The sequence below is a fragment of the Fundulus heteroclitus genome, chromosome 3 (genome assembly GCF_011125445.2).
Source record: "Fundulus heteroclitus isolate FHET01 chromosome 3, MU-UCD_Fhet_4.1, whole genome shotgun sequence".
Taxonomy (NCBI): domain Eukaryota; kingdom Metazoa; phylum Chordata; class Actinopteri; order Cyprinodontiformes; family Fundulidae; genus Fundulus; species Fundulus heteroclitus.
The window spans coordinates 47,119,568-47,138,200 of NC_046363.1; the positions used below are offsets into that span (position 1 = coordinate 47,119,568).

At 41.2% G+C, this 18,633-nt stretch overlaps 1 protein-coding gene across 1 annotated transcript; it reads left to right on the top strand.

The window, feature by feature from the left end:
- On the top strand, positions 1 to 13,223 carry tmem79b (transmembrane protein 79b). Its single transcript, XM_036135664.1, has 5 exons — positions 1 to 21; positions 9,904 to 10,464; positions 10,555 to 10,749; positions 12,350 to 12,581; positions 12,694 to 13,223. Exons 2-5 carry the CDS (start codon positions 9,945 to 9,947, stop codon positions 12,896 to 12,898), a joined length of 1,152 nt encoding a protein of 383 aa, XP_035991557.1. The 5' UTR covers positions 1 to 21; positions 9,904 to 9,944; the 3' UTR covers positions 12,899 to 13,223.
- The last annotated feature ends 5,410 nt before the right edge of the window (positions 13,224 to 18,633 follow it).

Consider the following 18,633-nt stretch of genomic DNA (forward strand, 5'->3'; position numbering starts at 1 on the left):
CCGGTACCGGTCCGGTGACAGGTTCGGTCCGTGACGTCACTCCATTTGGTCCCTGTAAACAAACCAGGTTCCCGTGTTGATTTAACGTCGAGTGTTTGTGATGAATGGTTGAGTTTAATAATGCTGATAATCTAATGTGTAAGTTAATTAGCTCTTAACTTTTATCGAAAGTTAGGAGTGAGATTATGCCAATTTTAGCCGGGGGTGGGGGGGTTACTGTCCGTCTCATTTTTACCGACTAGACATGGAAGTGGACATGTATTACTTATGTTAGAAAGAGGAGTGTCAACATAATAAAACAGAAAAAAAACTGTTCAAATGTACAAATAATACTGAATAAAGTAGTTTTAAGTTATTGGCGGTATTATTACCCTCCTTTTTTAAGAATAACGAACTGCTGTTTATATTTACATTTTTTAAAGAGTCCCACTCAAGCAGAGCGCCTCATAGCTCCATGCTTGGCCTCTTCTCTCTTTACCTCGCCCCTCAGGAATCAGTTATAAGAAACCACTGTTTAGCTTTTTTTTTATGCAGAAGACAGTCAAACTTTATGGCACAAAAACAGTTGCTTTAAAAATAAACTTCTTTATGTTGTTTGGGCGCAGTGATGTCTCTAACATCAGGGCTGACCCTAAAGTCAGTATCTGACACTTACTGCTTCAGACCTGAATGTATGATCTTAACTTTGATGCACAGTTAAAATCTGTGGTCTGGTCCCGCTTTTTCAAACTGAGACAGCTGACTAAAGATTTTTATCTATGCTTTAATCACAATCTAGATTCCTGCACAACAAGTGGTTTGACTGCAGTTGGTCCAAAATGCTGCTGCTCTTTTTTTAACTGGTACCAGAAAATGAGACATTTCTTCACTTTTAGCAGCAATTCATTGGCTACTAGTTCACCTTTAGATTGATTTTAAAATTATTTTATTTGTTTTCAAATATCTTCATGGCCTTGCTTTCCAGGATGTCTCAGACCTGCTTCATCTGCGCACTCCCTCTGTTTGCTCAGGTCTGCAGATCAGTTTTTATTAGTCATCCGAAAAACAAAGAGTGCAAAGAGGAAACCGCGCGTTTTCTGTCGTTGCACAAACTCTGGATTCAAGTAGCTTTACTTGGCCATTTCACTTCCTTGGTTTAATGTTCTCTTAAAACACAGTTTGAAATGTTAGCTTTTGACATTTTTCTTGTTTTTTTGTGGATCTGCATTTTATTTTACATTTTGCTGGCTTTAACTTTTTATTCTGTTTTGAATTACTAGTTTTTAGATTATATAAATAATGTTGAGTTGAGAATATTATTAGTTTTTTTTAAAAGGGGGAAATCTGTTTGCAAAGCAACCATAAGTTCTTCAAAAACAGCTCAAAAACATATTGTAGTTAAATATAGAAGGCAAAAAAAATTAATGATCATATTCACATCCAGGCAATGAAAACACTGCAGATTATCCTTAATCTATGGGTTTATCAGTATAGATCTAAAACCTCATTCAGGCTGAGTTTCATCAAGCTTCCATCAAGGGCTGACATTTCCCCTCAGCTGCAACACTTGAAGCACACAGTGGTTCACGCTGCGTCTTTACGCACGATCAAGCTGCTGATGTTTCCCTCTTTTCAGCTCCATGCACTTCTAGCCTGTTACAGGGGTTAGGGTTATAATTCAGTTCAAATAAATTTTATTTATATAGTGCCAATTCATGAAACATGTCATCTCAAGGCACTTTACAAAGTCAAATTCAATCATATTATACAGATTGGTCAAAAATGTCCTATAAAAGGGAACCATTACTTCAAAGTCCCGACAAGCAGCATTCACTCCTGGAGAAGCGTAGAGCTACAGGGAGTGTTATAACCATCATCACCTTTTACAGCAACAGGTTTCTCATCTCAGTCTCTGTGCTGACCAGACAAATCTCCTCTATGGCGCAGGGCGCTCTGGTGTGTAATTACGCAACCTGAAGGCTGAGTTTGAAGTTGTTCTCTGAGCGCGTTTAGTTTGTGGTCGGAGAATGATGACTTTCTGCTTCACTTTTAGCCCACTAATAGTCTTAAAGGCGGAATCCTATTGCAAATATAGCACTATTTATGCATTGCAACCCCAGAATTGATGAGTATAGGTGCAGCTTTTCAAGCTCTGGTCCTCACTGGCTCCTAAGTGACAGTAGAAAAAAAACACTTTTTTTGGTAACGTCTGGTATCAGCATAATTTATACGTAATGATACCGGTTTGAGGCGGTGAGGTGGCTGGATTTTACCCCCATTGGTGCACTGCACGCGAGGGATAAACAGTGGAAAAATCAGAATCAGATATACTTTAATAATCCCAGAGTGAAATGACTGTTTCAGTACAACCGCCATAACATACATCACAAACATTTCAGGGGGAGACGATTTACTGAGGCCTTGCTGCCAAGGACACAGCCTTACACGGTGCCCACATGGCGCTGCCATTGACTCTGTGGAAAGATAGGAGCCACACTAAGAAGGGAGAGGGAAAAACTCCTATCACACTTTATCCTATTACCAGGATACAGTTTGAGATATCAAAAACCTCTCCACGAAAAGCACAAATAAGACAAGACACATATAAGCAGAAGGTTAACATTGGAGACTTGTCACGGGTAAGTTCATGAGATAAGTGAGCATCAGTAGTGTGTGCATGTTGTGTGGATTTTTGTATGTCCATGAACGCCGTCCTGCAGGCAAGTGTCCTTGATGTTGGAAAGGTTTTATCACTCGTGCCACAGCTTAACGCATCCACAGATGTCCGGGGGGGGAGGAGGGAACGAGGGGAAGAAGTTCTGAGCCATCTTGCCATAACATCCAGGGGAGTTTTAGATGGTGGGAAAGCCTAAGTAAAATACACAATTTGTTATGAGAACAAGCTGTACCAACTTTACCGTCATTTCATCGCTGGCTCCACGGATCCAATATTCAATTCAATACAATTTTATTTATATAGCGCCAAATCATGAAACATGTCATCTCAAGGCACTTTACAAAATCAAGTTCAATCATATTATACAGATTGGGTCAGATTATACAGATTTTCCAGTTCATTGCATCAAAGTCCCGACAAGCAGCATTCACTCCTGGGAAAGCGTAGAGCTACAGGGAGAGTCGTCTGCATTGTACATGGCTTTGCTGCAATCCCTCATACTGAGCATGCATGAAGCGACAGTGGGAAGAAAAACTCCCCATTAACGGGAAGGAAAACCTCCGGCAGAACCGGGCTCAGTATGAATGCTCATCTGCCTCGACCGACTGGGGTTACAGAAGACAGAACAGAGACACAACAAGAGAGACAAAAAAGCACAGAAGCACACATTGATCTAGTAATCTGTTCTACATTAGATGGTAGTAGCGGGTGAGCCGTCTTCTCTGGATGATGTCACAGTTAACAGAACGCCAGACCAGGTGTACCTACTATGAAGAAAAAAGGGAGAGAACAGAAAGTTAAAGCAGAAATGACAACACATAATGCATAATTGAAGAACAGTATAACTATATAAAGTGAGAAAATTAGATCCTGATATCCTCCAGCAGCCTAAGCCTATAGCAGCATAACTATAGAGATAGCTCAGGGTAACATGAGCCACTCTGACTAGAAGCTTTGTCACAAAGGAAAGTTTTAAGATTAGTCTTAAAAGTAGACGGGGTGTCTGCCTCACGGACCAAAACTGGGAGTTGGTTCCACAGGAGAGGAGCCTGATAGCTAAAGGATCTGCCTCCCATTCTACTTTTAGAGACTCTAGGAACCACCAGCAGACCTGCAGTCTGAGAGCGAAGTGCTCTGTTAGGAACATACGGGGTAATCAGAGCTCTGATATATGATGGAGTTTGATTATTAAGGGCTTTATACGTTAGAAGGAGAATTTTAAATTCTATTCTTGATTTAACAGGAAGCCAATGAAGGGAAGCTAAAATTGGAGAAATATAATCCCGCTTGTTGATTCCAAATGTGTTGGGCTTTTTTGCGTTTCACGTCCAGATTTTATCCCATCTCTCCTCTGAGTTCAACCACGTAGCCAGCCTGCAATCCAGCGCATCCAGCATTACAGCGTAGCTCATTCAACTTACTGTTCTGCTCATTCACCGCCTTAGTGATTGCATTGTAAGCTGCCGGCAGCCTGATCATGGCCATATTTGCCACCAACACTCTGAAGTTGCTGATACATCAGAAATCCTCCGAATCGGGCGCGCATGTTGCGCAGCGGGTAGTGCGACCCATATACAGAGGCCTTAGTCCTCGACACGGTCGACCCGGGTTCGAATCCGACCCGCGGTCCTTTGCCGAATGTCTCTCCCCCTCTTCTACCCCCCCCCCTTCCTGTCAGCCTACTTTTGGAAAAAGTGAGCCACTAGAGCCGCAAAAAAAAAAAAAAAAAAAAAAAAAGAAATCCTCCGAATCCAAAAAGAAGGAATCCAAGTATCATGAATCCAAACATGTATACGTCTTCCACGTCCTCGACTGACAAAATCGAAAGACACACCGTAGACCACTTCCCCCACCGGTCCAAGATGTATCCAGCAAAATGAGTCCTATCCGGACACGCAGGATCCCCCGTTCTCTGCCTCCCAGTTGCAAAAATTTGATCAATAGCATTGAGAGACCAGCTGACGAGATCCATCATTTCCAGAGCTTTGGGTGCTATGAAGAGAGAGCACAAAAAACAAGCAGAAGCAGGAGAGGGGGGTGCCAGAAGCAAGGAGCTGGAGAGGAGCAAAAATGCAACCGTCACCGAAGAGAGAACAGAAAAGCTCTGAAAATTCATAAATAAACACTGTAAAGGGCTCCTTTAGAGGGAATGAAGGGTCTGAGCTAAAACTTCTAATGTTACAAGTTCCTTAAATGGACCCTTAAAAGTACGCACCTAAATTACATGTAACGTAATTATGCGCACCTGGATTAAAGCGCAAGGCACCAATGGTTCGGTGTCATTAAACAAAAGAGCATGAAACACAACTACTAACTCTCCTGTTGACTTTAACTGCCACCTTTTGCTACGGTGTGAGGACATTAAACATAGTGATTCACGTTTTGAATGGTGAGTGCTGATAAAAGCACCTGGGTCAGAGAGAAGGGAGGGCAGAGGAGCAGTGAGAGCATTGAGGCACAGAAACACGGCACGTGTAGTTAAAAAATGCGTATTTAATATAAACGAAACTTATAAACAGGGTAAGTGGCTTTTTAGACTGTATTTGGTTAGTCGATCTGTTTTCTGATCCAGCGTGCAGCTTTGACTGGTTCTGAATGAAGGCTTTATCTGGCAGCCACTCTCCTCTCTTCCCTCCTGTGTACGCGGTACCGGACGGTACCGGCTTACTTTCACCATTGGTTAAGATCAAAATTATTTATAACTCTAGTTACTCATCCTGCTCCTTTTTTAACATGAACTGCAGCAGGAATAATTACTGATGGCCACAAGCTGTGAAAGAAGCTGAAACAGCTCTGCAGAAGGCGGGTTTAGACTGAGCTCTGGATGGACAGAGTTGTGAACGGATCATCCGCAGCCCAGATGAGCTTTGTTATTTTTATGCGTGAGAAATGCCATGTGCTGCGTATGAAGTCAGTGAAATGCGTGTGTCACACGGTTAATGAGCAAGAGTTAAGAGCCCTGGGCTTTACATTCCACACACTTTTAATTTCTGGTTCTGAACTGAGTGGGTCCAGTTGACATCGAACAGATTCCCAGAGCAATGCTTCTGTGGACAGATATGATCATCAGATCAGAGCAGATTTGTTTTTTTTATATTATTTTAATAATCGAACCTCAAAGCAGTGAAACACCCCCTTCTAGGGTGCCAGGGGACGTCATACAACAAGCGTGCTTGTGCTTAATAATCACAGAAATATCGACCAATATTCACCTGGAAAGACCCTAAAAGACAATATACGTTTCAGATTTATACAGCAAAGGTGTCCACTCTTTCAGGTCTCCACCGTTAGTTATGTTCTGGGTTCGTCACCTCATGAGGTGGAAGGAGACTGGATATGGAGCTAGGTTTTCCGTGGGACTCTTTTATAATTGGTGAATTAAAAGGTAACTTCTATTGTTGACGTTGGTAGCCACAGCTGCTCAGGGGCAGACTGGCAGAAGACCGGGCCCTCTGACCACCAGAGGACTGAGACGGTCAGAGCAGGGGATCAAACCGGCAACTTGCTGGTTAAAGGCTCACTGTTAAAAACTATTCGGTACAAAACACCGACCTGCTTTCTACCTAACCTACAGCAATCCTCGAGGGACATTTAACCAGCATAACATGGATAGGAAAACATGTTTCTACACAGTAATGATGAAATAGATTTTTATTCATGCTTTTCAATGAAAAAATAGAGCACATTAAACATAACACTATAGATCAGGGGTGTCAAACATACGGCCCGCAGGCCGGATCCGGCCCGCCGAACAATTTAGTCCGGCCCTGTGGCTAAATGCATTATCATTATAAAAAAAAAAAAAAAAAAAAATTATTGCAATGTGGCAATAAGATGCCACAAAGAGCTCATCAAATTTGACTTTCACAAGTGGACAAGATAAAAGGAAGAGAATGATAAAACAATTATTGAAAAAAACATGTACTTCGTTTAATTGAAAATATGCAGTTCCTATATTGTCCACGAAGGGCGCTGTGTTTTAATTAGCAGATTAAGCTTCAGGTGTGGAAAAATTCAAATCATTTCTTAATTTTTATCTGTTTGATGTATTTTGTCATGCAGGACAGTATTTTTAAGTTCCAAAAAATGTGAATAAATGTTTTTCAACATTGTATAATCACTGTGATCAATTCTTATACATAATGCACAAATAAATGTTTAACTGAGTAAAAGTATTGTTGAAATTGCACATACTTTTCTTAAAAACGCTGAGGTTATTCATAATATATTGTGTAAAAGTGAAATTAACTTAATATAAAAATCAACAACAAGTCCACATTTATTAGTTCTATTTAATCTTGCAATGAGTTAACTCGTGTGGCCCTCTTGAGATCAGATTAAGCTGAATGCGGCCCCTCAACCAAAATGAGTTTGACACCCCTGCTATAGATGTTACAACAGTAAGTAACCAAAGAAGTTCGGATTAACTGTAGGGATGCACCGATATGACGCTTTGGGCTGATGTCGATATTAATATTGCTATTATGTCCAATAACTGATATTTACCAATGTGCATGCGCACACACACATTTACGTTTCTGTGATGGTCAGATTTTGTACAGTTTTGTACCTACTGAAGACTTTGCTAACTGAATTTTTGAATGTGAGTTATAGTCTAGATTTAAACACTGCTTTTCGTATGTTTTCTTTCAATACTGTGAAAAATGACCACACTGCTGACATTGCATCTCTGCTTCATTTAAAAAAAAAAAAAACACAATCCTGGCTGCTATGCATGACTGTCCCAGTTTTACTTATTGGACCGATACCGATATGTTAAAAAGTCACTAACATTGGCAGATACCAATGTTAATTTCAACATATCGTGTATCCCTAATCTATTGCATTTTGTTAGTCTGATGAGCGCCTAGCGTTAGCTTCCTCAGATTTCTTTATTTATCATTGCTTTAATGATTTTAAACATTAGGCAAGTTTATTTATACAGCACTTTTCGGTAACAACACGATTCAAAGTGCTGTACATGAACAGAAAAACATTACATAATGAAATATTACATAGGAAAACAAAACATTACATTAACAAAGGAATATTTAAGTAAACAAGCTTCATCACTAATTGTTTCTATTCATAATTAGAAATCCTGAAGGGGTTCTGAGTTAAAGTAGTTTTGTCCAACTTTTCTAAGACTATGATTAGCTAGACTTCTTTTGTTTCATTGTAATAAAAATAAACTCAGTACAACCTTCAAGCCACAACTAAAGGTCTCTTATCTGACCTTTCTGACACTACAGCTAAAACGGAAAGCAGCAGCGCAAAGGAAGTGTGCAGTTTTAGTGTTGGTCTGTGAACACTGTCCAGTAGTACCTGCAGCTGTAGTCATTGATAGCGATGGAACGTTACCAGGCAGTCCAGCAGCGCTCTGTTCCAGGTCACAGATGTCACAGGCCATCTAGTTTACGTCACATCCAGGAGAAATTAAGATTGGAGAGGAGCCAGTTTGGATAATAGGCAAGGGCAAGGCAAATTTATTTATATAGCACAATTCAGTACAAAGACAATGCAAAGTGCTTTACATGATTTAAAATATAGCAAAATAAAAGCAAGTAGGAATAAAATGTAGATAGAAAATAGAATAAAAGCAAGTAGGGATAGAATGTAGAAACAAAGAAGAACATTAAAAGCAGTAGAACAGTTTAACTAGAACAGTCAAAGGCAATTTTAAACAAATGTGTTTTTAATCTTGATTTAAAAGAACTTAGGCTTTCAGCACTTTTACAGTTTTCTGGAAGTTTGTTCCAGATAAGCGGAGCATAGGAACTAAATGCTGCTTCTCCTTGTTTAGCTCTGGTTCTAGGTATGCAGGAAAGGCTGGAGCCAGAAGACCTGAGTGGTCTGGATGGCTGATACACTGATAACAAGTCTGTGATGTATTTAGGTGCTAAGCTATTTGGGGATATATAGACTAACAGAAGTATTTTAAAGTCTATTCTCTGAGAAACAGGGAGCCAGTGTAAGGACTTTAGAACTGGGGTGATGTTCTCTACTTTCTTAGTCTCAGTGAGGACGCGGGTAGCAGCGTTCTGGATCAGCTGCAGCTGTCTGATCCACTTTTTAGGCAGACCTGTGAAAACACTGTTGCAGTAATCAGTTCGACTAAAAAGAAACGCATGGATTAGTTTTTCCAGATCCTGCTGAGTCATCAGTCCTTTAATCCTGGAAATGTTCTTCAGGTGGTAGAAAGCTGACCTTGTAATTGTCTGTAAATGCTTTTGGAGGTTCAGGTCTGAGTCCATCACTACACCCAGGTTTCGGGCCCAATCAGTGGTTCCTAGCTGAAGCGACTGAAGCTGTGTGCTAATGTTTGATCTCTCCTCTATTGGTCCAAAAATTATTACTTCAGTTTTGTTTTTATTCAATTGAAGAAAGTTGTGGCACATCCAGACATTGATTTCTTCTAGGCATTTACTCAGTGCCTGAACTGGTCCATAGTCACCTGGTGACATGGTGATAGCATTTGTTTTGGGCAGGCAGACTCTTGTTTTTCTATCTGCCTTAAAGTCTCACTGGTTCTTCTCAATAGTGATTCCAAAGCAGCCAAAATTGTGGTTATTCTGGCATATTCCAGCTTCTAGCTTTCTCCCAGATTGCTCCAAAAAGCAGAAATCCTGTTATCATAAATCCAATTTTGAACACATTTTCAACATCCTCAACAGACAAAATGGACAGACGCACGATCCTTGTCCCACCGTGTGTCCGTCAAGCACAGAGGCTCTCCTTCGCCCAGTCTTCTCGTTGAGAAAATTTTATCAATTGCATTGAGAGTCCAGCTGACCAGATCCATGATTTATAGTTTGGAAGATATGTAAAAAGAAGCTCCAAATAGATTGATAGAAGGAGGGCCGATACAGGGTAATCAAAGCTCTGATATATGATGGAGCTTGATTATTAAGGGCTTTATACGTTAGAAGAAGAATTTTAAATTCTATTCTGGATTTAACAGGAAGCCAATGAAGGGAAGCTAAAACAGGAGAAATATGATCCCGCTTGTTGATTTTCATCAGAACTCTTGCTGCAGCGTTTTGGATCAACTGAAGGCACCAGAACATTCTAGTGAAATATTTGTATTTCTGGGAAACAGCCTGATATCACATGACTTTTGAGCTTGAGCAATTTCCTTTACCGGGTGAAGTCTGATGGACAAACCAAGCTTAATGGTGTGTCACTGTTTATTAGGGTCCAGCTGTCCTCTTTTCTCAGACTAATGGATATCCACATGTCTCTGACAGACTGTCCGCCCGTAGACTTTCAGCTCCTGAAAGGACATCAGATGGAGGACAGCGGAGGAACGGACATAAAACATCTTGAAGGAGGAGAAGAGCTGAAAAAGCCTGCCATGGTGGAGTCAAGTACCTTGCAGTGGTCTGAGGACAGAAAGTCGAGGGGAGAGACAGATGGACAGGCAAGGGGACAGAGCAATAAAGGAGACAGGGTAAGTTTGAGGTCAGATCTGTCTCTCCGTGAGGCATCCAGCTGGACAGAAAGTGAGCGAGAGCTGAAGGTAGGAGGTAGGAGAGCAGGTGGGGCAGAAAAAGGGGCGGGGCTTACAGCTGAGGGGTTGAATTATCTGAAGATGGAAGAGGAAGCTGATGGGAACCAACTTCCAGAGAAAGCAGCTCAGGTGTTCAGTCCTGCTGTGACTGTCCTACCCGACCCCTCCTTACCCAAAGACACTGACGGATTATGGGAAATGATCTCAGAGAAGAGTCCCTTCTTGGTTCCTTCCGAAGTGGACTACAACCAACATGGCTTCCAGTTTGAGTATCCGGAGTACAAGCCCTCTTCCACCTGTAAGTATGCCTGATACCTGTGTTCCCGGTGGAGGAGGCGTTGCTCTTACCTATCTGTCCTCCTCGATGTCTCTGTCCTGTCTGTCCCAGGTGATCAGAGCTGTTCAAACAAAGATGCCCTGAAGTTGGGTGTGTCCTTGATAACATCAGCGCTCCTCTTTCCTTTACTGGTGTGGGGAGGGTATGTCTTCCTGCCATTTGATGCCCCCCTGTTGGATGGCGCCCCCCTCAGGCTGGTCTACACTCTGCGCTGCTCTGTGTTCGCTGCCGTCCCCATCGTCCTCGGTGAGTCTGAGACCAAAGAAGAGGACCTGGAATTTCTCACCTGCTTCTCTCTTCAATTCAATTTCAATTCAATTCAATTTTATTTATATAGCGCCAATTCATGAAACATGTCATTTCAAGACACTTTACAAAGTCAAATCAATCATATTATACAGATTGGTCAAAAATGTCTTATATAAGGGAACCAGTTGATTGCTTCAAGTCTCTCCAAGCAGCATTCACTCCTGGAGATGCGTAAAGCCACAGGGAGAGTCGTCTGCATTGTCCATGGCTTTGCAGCAATCCCTCGTACTGAGCATGCATGAAGTGACAGTGGAGAGGAAAACTCCCCTTTAACAGGGAGGAGAACCTCCAGCAGAACCAGAACCAGGCTCAGTGTGAACGCTCATCTGCCTCCACCCACTGGGGCTTAGAGAAGACAGAGCAGAGACACAGAAAGCACAGAAGCTCACATTGACCCAGTAATCTGTTCTACATTAGATGGTAATAGCGGGTGAGCCGTCTTCTCTGGATGATGTCACAGTTAACAGAACGCCAGACCAGGTGTACCTACTATGAAGATAAAAGAGAGAGAACAGAAAGTTAAAAGTTGAAATAACAACAATCATTTCAATGTAATGCAATGCAAAACTGGAGAGCAGTAGGAGAACTCAGCAGAGAGAGAGAAATAGACCCTGATGTCCTCCAGCAGCCTAAGCCTATAGCAGCATAACTATAGAGGTAGCTCAGGGTAACATGAGCCACTCTGACTAGAAGCTTTGTCACAAAGGAAAGTTTTAAGCTTAGTCTTAAAAGTAGACGGGGTGTCTGCCTCACGGACCAAAACTGGGAGTTGGTTCCACAGGAGAGGAGCCTGATGGCTAAAGGATCTGCCTCCCATTCTACTTTTAGAGACTCTAGGAACCACCAGCAGACCTGCAGTCTGAGAGCGAAGTGCTCTGTTAGGAACATACGGGGTAATCAGAGCTCTGATATATGATGGAGCTTGATTATTAAGGGCTTTATACGTTAGAAGAAGAATTTTAAATTCTATTCTTGATTTAACAGGAAGCCAGTGAAGGGAAGCTAAAACAGGAGAAATATGATCCCTCTGGTTGATTTTCATCAGAACTCTTGCTGCAGCATTTTGGATCAGCTGAAGGCTTTGAACTGCATTTTGTGGACTTCCTGATAGTAAAGAATTACAATAGTCCAGCCTTGAAGTAACAAATGCATGGACTAGTTTTTCAGCATCACTCCTGGACAGAATGTTTCTAATTTTGGCGATATTCTGGAGGTGAAAAAAGGAAACTCTGGAAACCTGTTTAATATGGGATTTAAATGACATGTCTTGGTCGAAAACAACACAAAGATTTTTTACTTTATTACCAGAGGCCAAGTTAATGCCATCCAGATTAAGTGATTGGTTAAGAAGTTTATTTTTTTTCACCTGTATGTCTCCTACCTTTACCTATCTTTGATGTTTCTCTCTCTCGCTCACCTGTCTTTGATCTGTCTCTTTCTCACTCTCTCACCTGGCTATGCCTCACCTTGACAGGTCCCTTTGACATTTCTTTCTCTCCTTTTTTATCTGACGTGTCTCCTTTATCTTTCTTTTTAGGTTGGCTGGTTCTGGGGGTCAGCCGACTACGCTCGGGTGCAACTCAGCCAGTCACTGGGGAGGATGTAGAGGAGGCGGAGCTTCAGGAGGTCACTGTCCACCGGCGCTTCATCTCTGACTCCGCCTCCCTTTTCCTGATCTACTTCCTGCAGCTGGTTGTCTTGGCGATGTACCTGAGCCAGGAGCAGCTGAAGCTTGTCCCTCTGCTTACCATCGTCTTTGCCTTTGGACGGTGAGGGTTAGGGAACGTAGCCATGGAGCAGAGGGTTTGAGTGCTCCATCAGACCCATCATTCAGAATCAAACAGCATTAAAGGTGGTAACAAGTTTGTTTCACCCCTCTAGGCTGGCATACTGGGTGGCAGCAGCATTCGGCAGCACCATTCGTGGTTTTGGTTTCGGGCTGTCCTTCCTGCCAAGCGTTGCTATGATGGTGGCGAACTTCTACTTCATCTTCACAGTGGAGGCTGCCGGGTCCGTCTTCAGCATCTCCTCTGCACCGGATGAGATGTCGCCGTCGCCCAGCGGCAAGCAGAGATTCTGGGGATGAGACCTAATCAGGAAAAATTACTGCTGATAATACCTAAACCTGATCAGTTTTCACTTTAAAGTTTTTAAGTTCTGGGTTTAAAAGTTAAGGTCTGTAGTTTGAGGTGAAACTGGATGCTCCACCCACCTCCTTGATGTTTCTTAGTTTTTTGTGAAAGTTTCGTTTTCAGAGCTTTTATTTTGTATTAACCAGACAGCTTCCTCCACATTATTCAACTGTTGGTTTTGTAAAATATTAATTAAATAAATTTTTTTGTCAGGAAATGTTTTCGTAGTTTAGCTTTCTATAATTTCACAAAGGTTTCACAATAAAAGCATAAAATCCACTTCCAGATGTTTTTTGTTTTTCAGAACGTGACTTTTAGCTCGTTTAATGTGCGGACATGTTCAGCAAAGAACTGAACAGAAAAAAATTATTAAATCACGGGAAAATAATGTTTAGAAAACATTTGATTAAAAAACAGCATATCTGAATTTATCTAACTATGAAAAGTGAACTCTATATTAAGGTGATTCTGTCATGATTCAGCCTGTCTGCTGCATCATGCACAGACTCAGACACTTTCCACCTTCCATACAGCTCCAGTCTCCGGTTCAGTAATCATCCACACCTGTCAGCTACTAATTAGTCAGTATTCAGCACACCTGTCAGCTACTAATTAGCCAGTATTCAGCACACCTGTCAGCCTCACTATTTAAGCTCACTGCAGTCTGTCATTCCTCGTCGGTTCGTTCTGTTTTCCTGTTTACCTTTGTTTCTACTGCTCACCTCATCCAGTCTCGTCCAGTCAGAGTTCCTCCATTCTCCGCCCGCCTGCTGTAGCCTGGTTCCAAGTCTCCATTCTGTCGTGCTTCTGGTTCTGCTGCCTCCGTGCCCTGGCTCCGTCCCGCTTGCCAGTTCCTGCCTTCACCATCCTCCTGCTTCAGCTCAGCACAGACTCTTGGTTCCTTCCTCCACTATCCACAAACTTCAATAAACTGTTAAACTCTGCTGTGGTTGTGTTCGGGTTCAGTCTACAAAACGTGACAGATTCTGACAACGGCAGTGTACCTATAAATATATCAACAGATGAAGTGCACACAGCCATTCGTGGATTATCTGATGATGCCTGTGGTTTGGATCAGAACATTTCTGGATCAGTGATCAGAAGATGCAAGACTAGCGCCTCGTTTAGCGCTCTGTTTTACTGCTTATAGGACTTGTGGCGTCTTGGCAGAATCAGTGCAGCACATTTTGCTTGTCCCAGTTATAAAGGACAAAAATGGAAAGATGAGCATTACAGAAAATTACAGGCCGGCTGCACTAGCCAGTTCTTATCAAATGTGCTAGAATTATTTTTGATCAAATAAATGTATAACTTCTCAGGATAATCAGTTTGGTTTTAAACCTAAGCATGGCACTGATGTGCATATATGCACTTAAGGAAACAGTAAATCTGTACAGGTCCAAAAACTCCTCTGTCTTTGTGTTTTATTGATGCTTCCAAAGCGTTTAATCGAGTGAACCACAGAAAACGTTCTGATAAAGAGACGGGGAGGATGCCATAACCAAGCTAGAGTCGGAGATAAAACGTCTACGCACAGAAACGAACCAGCTAACAGAAAAATACATGGATCTTGAAGGAAGGTCCAGACGACAAATTATACGGATTGCAATGTTAAAAGAAGGGGCAGAGAAAGGCGCAGAACTGAACGTATTCGTCTCACACCTCCTCAAAGACTGACTCTGGATGACTTACCGCTGGTGGACCGCGCTCATAGAGCCCTACGAAGGCGCCCAGACGACACGGGACCTCCTCGGGCGTTGGTGGTGAGACTCCATTACTACCGCGACGTTACAATGATCCTCCGGAAGGCCATGACTCAGAGAGACCTCGCCTACCGCGGACAGAAGATCCACATCTTTCCTGACTTCACCCCCGAGATCGCGAAACGCAGAGCTGCATTTAACGTGTCAGAGCACAAGCCGGGAGTTCAGTGTGGACTTTTGTATCCCGCAAAGCTGAGAGTGACTTTCAGAGGAACAGAAACAATGTTCACAGACGCGAAGGAAGCCCAGAAATTCGCGGAGCTCCACTTCGGTACGGGTGGAGGCGATGCAGATGACCCCGTGGCGGACACCTAACGAAGATGTGGAGTGGCTGGTTTCTGGTAGTACTCAATGTTGGACTTTCCTGGGATGTTTAGCCAGCTAATTTTATATAATGTTTAGAATCTTCATCTTGGTTACATAATTAGCTGCCTTAAGTTTCGTTGACAATTTGAAGTGGGCTGATAGTTATAAATAGGTAGCGTATATATCTTTATATCTTGATATATGTTTCTCAGACCATATTCTTTTTTTTTTCAACCGTTCAGATGTTGGTTTGGTGCTTGAATTTTATATTCTTGCAGAGCTTTTTCAACTTCTAATTAGGAGTTAGTAGTAAGGGAAGTTGTTAGTTAAGTAGGTTAATGTGTCTTTGTGGTGTGAGTGTTTTGGTTATCTTTTTCTTTATAACTTCTTTAGAGGGGTCGCGCCTTACTTTGCAGATTCTTCTTAGTATAGGCAAGACAGTGAGTATTTTGTTTGGGGTGGGCTGGGGCTTATATATGATGTATAATCATCCCTTTTACACTTATAAGGACCTCTATATTATTTTTCATCCTATTCTGAGCTATGCAGGTTAATACAACACAAACAAAGAAAGGCGGACAAACTACTTTGGTCACATGGAATGTCAAAGGTTTGAATAATCCTGTTAAGAGGGGTAAGATATTAGCACACCTAAAAACACTGTCCAGTGATGTAATTTTCCTTCAGGAAACTCACCTTAATAAGAATGAGCACATAAAACTGAGATGCAGGTGGATAGGGCAAGTTTATCATTCTACTTGTGCAGTGAGAGCTAGAGGCGTGGCAATATTATTCAAAAAAGGTACACCTTTTACCCATAAATCAACCATATCCGACAGGGAAGGCAGATATTTAATATTAGTAGGAAAATTGTACTCTGTTCCTATAACTCTGGTCAATATATATGGCCCCAACATAGACTCTCCACTTTTTTACAAACATGTTTTAGCCCAAATACCTGACATCTCGCAGACCAATCTAATTATTGGAGGGGACCTGAATCTTGTTTTAGATCCATATTTAGACCGCTCGTCAACATGTAGAGCATCGACCTCTAATGCTAGTATTTTCCTTAAGGAATACTTAAATAATTCTAATTTGTTTGATAGCTGGAGGATTTTTAACCCTCAAGGGAGAGCCTACTCATTCCACTCAAATGTTCATAATGTGTACACACGAATCGATTATTTAATGATGGATGCAAAATTATTGCCCTATACCAGTGAAGTAAAATATCACAATATAGCAATTTCAGACCACGCTCCACTCTCTCTAAATTTACAATTAGATCATTTGAACCAAACTGAAAGAACATGGAAATTAGATCCACAACTATTGAAGGAACCAGAATTCTGTAAGTTTATCAGAGAGCAGATTACGTTTTTCTTTGAAATGAATGACCTTCTGGGAACGTCTCCTTCAATACTGTGGGAAACTATGAAAGCCTACTTAAGGGGAGGAATTATATCTTTTCGAGCAGCAAAGAGGAAAAAGAATCGTGCAGAATTGGTGGATTTAGAGCAACAAATTAGGCGTCTGGACAAGGATAATGCTACGCAACCTTCCACAGAAACTCACAAAAAATTCTCTCATTGAGGTACAAATATAATCAATTATTGTCAGACCACATTACTAGAGCTTTCATTTTTACTCAACAGAAATATTTTGAATTTGGGGAAAAACCTAATAAGTTATTGGCTAGACAATTAAGGAAAATGGAAAGTGACCGCACAATTAACAAAATTAAATCAGAAAATGGAGAAGTCTTAACCTCACACAAAGACATCAATCATAGATTTAAACAGTTTTATGAATCATTGTACTCTTCCAAGGCTGTGAAAGATGATTTAACTATACAAACGTTTTTAGATAGCTGTAATCTCCAAACTTTAACTCAGGAAGACAAGAGCTCTCCTAATGCAAATCTCTCATGCATAGATATTCAGGTTGCTATCAAATCACTGAAAAGTGGGAGAACAGCTGGTCCTGATGGATATCCTGGTGAATTTTATAAAGAATTTAGCGACCTATTATCACCTTATTTGCTAAAAATGTACACCCAAGCAAACTCAGATAATATCCTACCACCTACTATGAGAGAAGCCACAATAATACTAATACCAAAAAAGGATAAGGATCCTGAGGAAGTAGGTAATTACAGGCCAATTTCACTATTAACCTATGATCAAAAGATTCTAACCAAAATTCTAGCTAATAGATTGACTTTATTAATGGATAAACTGATTCACCCCGATCAGACGGGTTTTATGCCAAACAGACACTCTTTCTTTAATTTGCGACGTCTTTATAATGTGATCTACTCTCAGAAAGAGGAAACTTCTGATTTGGCTGTCCTTTCCCTCGACGCGGAAAAGGCTTTTGACCAAATAGAATGGCCCTACCTTTTTGCAACCCTGAGAAGATATGATCTTGGTGAACACTTTGAAAAATGGTTAAAAATCCTTTATCATAAACCTTGTGCTAGAATTGTCACTAATAAGACACTATCTCCTGCATTTCAATTACATAGGGGCACCAGACAGGGCTGCTCGCTCTCACCCTTACTTTTTGTTTTAGCCCTAGAACACCTTGCCCAATCAATTCGCGCTAACCCGCTTATGCAAGGATACATTACTAAAGGGACTATAAATAAAATTTCCTTATACGCGGACGATATCCTACTGTTCATTACCAATCTTCAGTGTACCATACCAACGCTCCTAGACACAATCTCTCAGTTTGGGAGGTTTTCTGGTTATAGGATTAACTGGTCTAAGAGTGAACTGATGCCAATTAAGCTCAAAGACTCTTCGATCTTGAAAAGTATGCCATTTAAAATTGCTAATGATAAATTCACTTACCTTGGAATAGAGATTACTAGGGACTTTAATTCACTTTATGAAGCTAACTTCTCCCCCCTTGTGGTGAAGCTACAAAAGAGCATCCAGTTTTGGAAATCTCTTCCCATTTCCCTAGTGGGAAGAATCAATGCAATAAAAATGTTTTTTCTCCCTCAGATCCTTTACTTGTTTCAAAATATTCCCATCTTATTACCTAAGAAATTTTTTAAGAAACTTGATTCTATAATTGTTCCATTTTTGTGGGACTATAAAACACACCGAATTAGCAAAGCTCATCTCTGCAAGGCAAAAGTAGAGGGCGGTCTGTCCCTCCCAAACTTTTTATTTTACTATTACTCTTGTACACTGCGCACCATTACAATTTGGTTAGATCGTGATTTTACACAATCCAATTGGATCATAATGGAAAAAGAAGACTGCAGTCCTTATGAAATTAGCGCTCTTATTCTGTCACCCACAAATACAGATACCTTGGCATACAACAATAACTGCATCATTCACAGTACTATACGTATTTGGAAACAGATAAAATCCCAGTTTGGTATTGAATCCATTTCTACCTTATTACCAATAGCAAAGAATCCTTCATTCGTCCCTTCCACTTTAGATTCAGGTTATACACAATGGAAAGATTTAGGTATCAGGACTATTGGTGACTTGCTGGTGGGCGGTAATTTTGCCTCTTTCTCTCAACTTCAGGCCAAATTTGGTCTCCATAAACACAATCATTTTAGATATCTACAGGTCAGAGCATATGTA

What these genes read in the sequence shown, in the direction of transcription:
- tmem79b (XM_036135664.1), top strand. Translation starts at nt 9,945, where the DNA reads ATGGAGGACAGCGGAGGAACGGACATAAAACATCTTGAAGGAGGAGAA. An exon ending in GTACAAGCCCTCTTCCACCT is followed by an intron (nt 10,465 to 10,554) that starts GTAAGTATGCCT and finishes TGTCTGTCCCAG; the next exon opens with GTGATCAGAGCTGTTCAAAC. An exon ending in ATCGTCTTTGCCTTTGGACG is followed by an intron (nt 12,582 to 12,693) that starts GTGAGGGTTAGG and finishes TCACCCCTCTAG; the next exon opens with GCTGGCATACTGGGTGGCAG.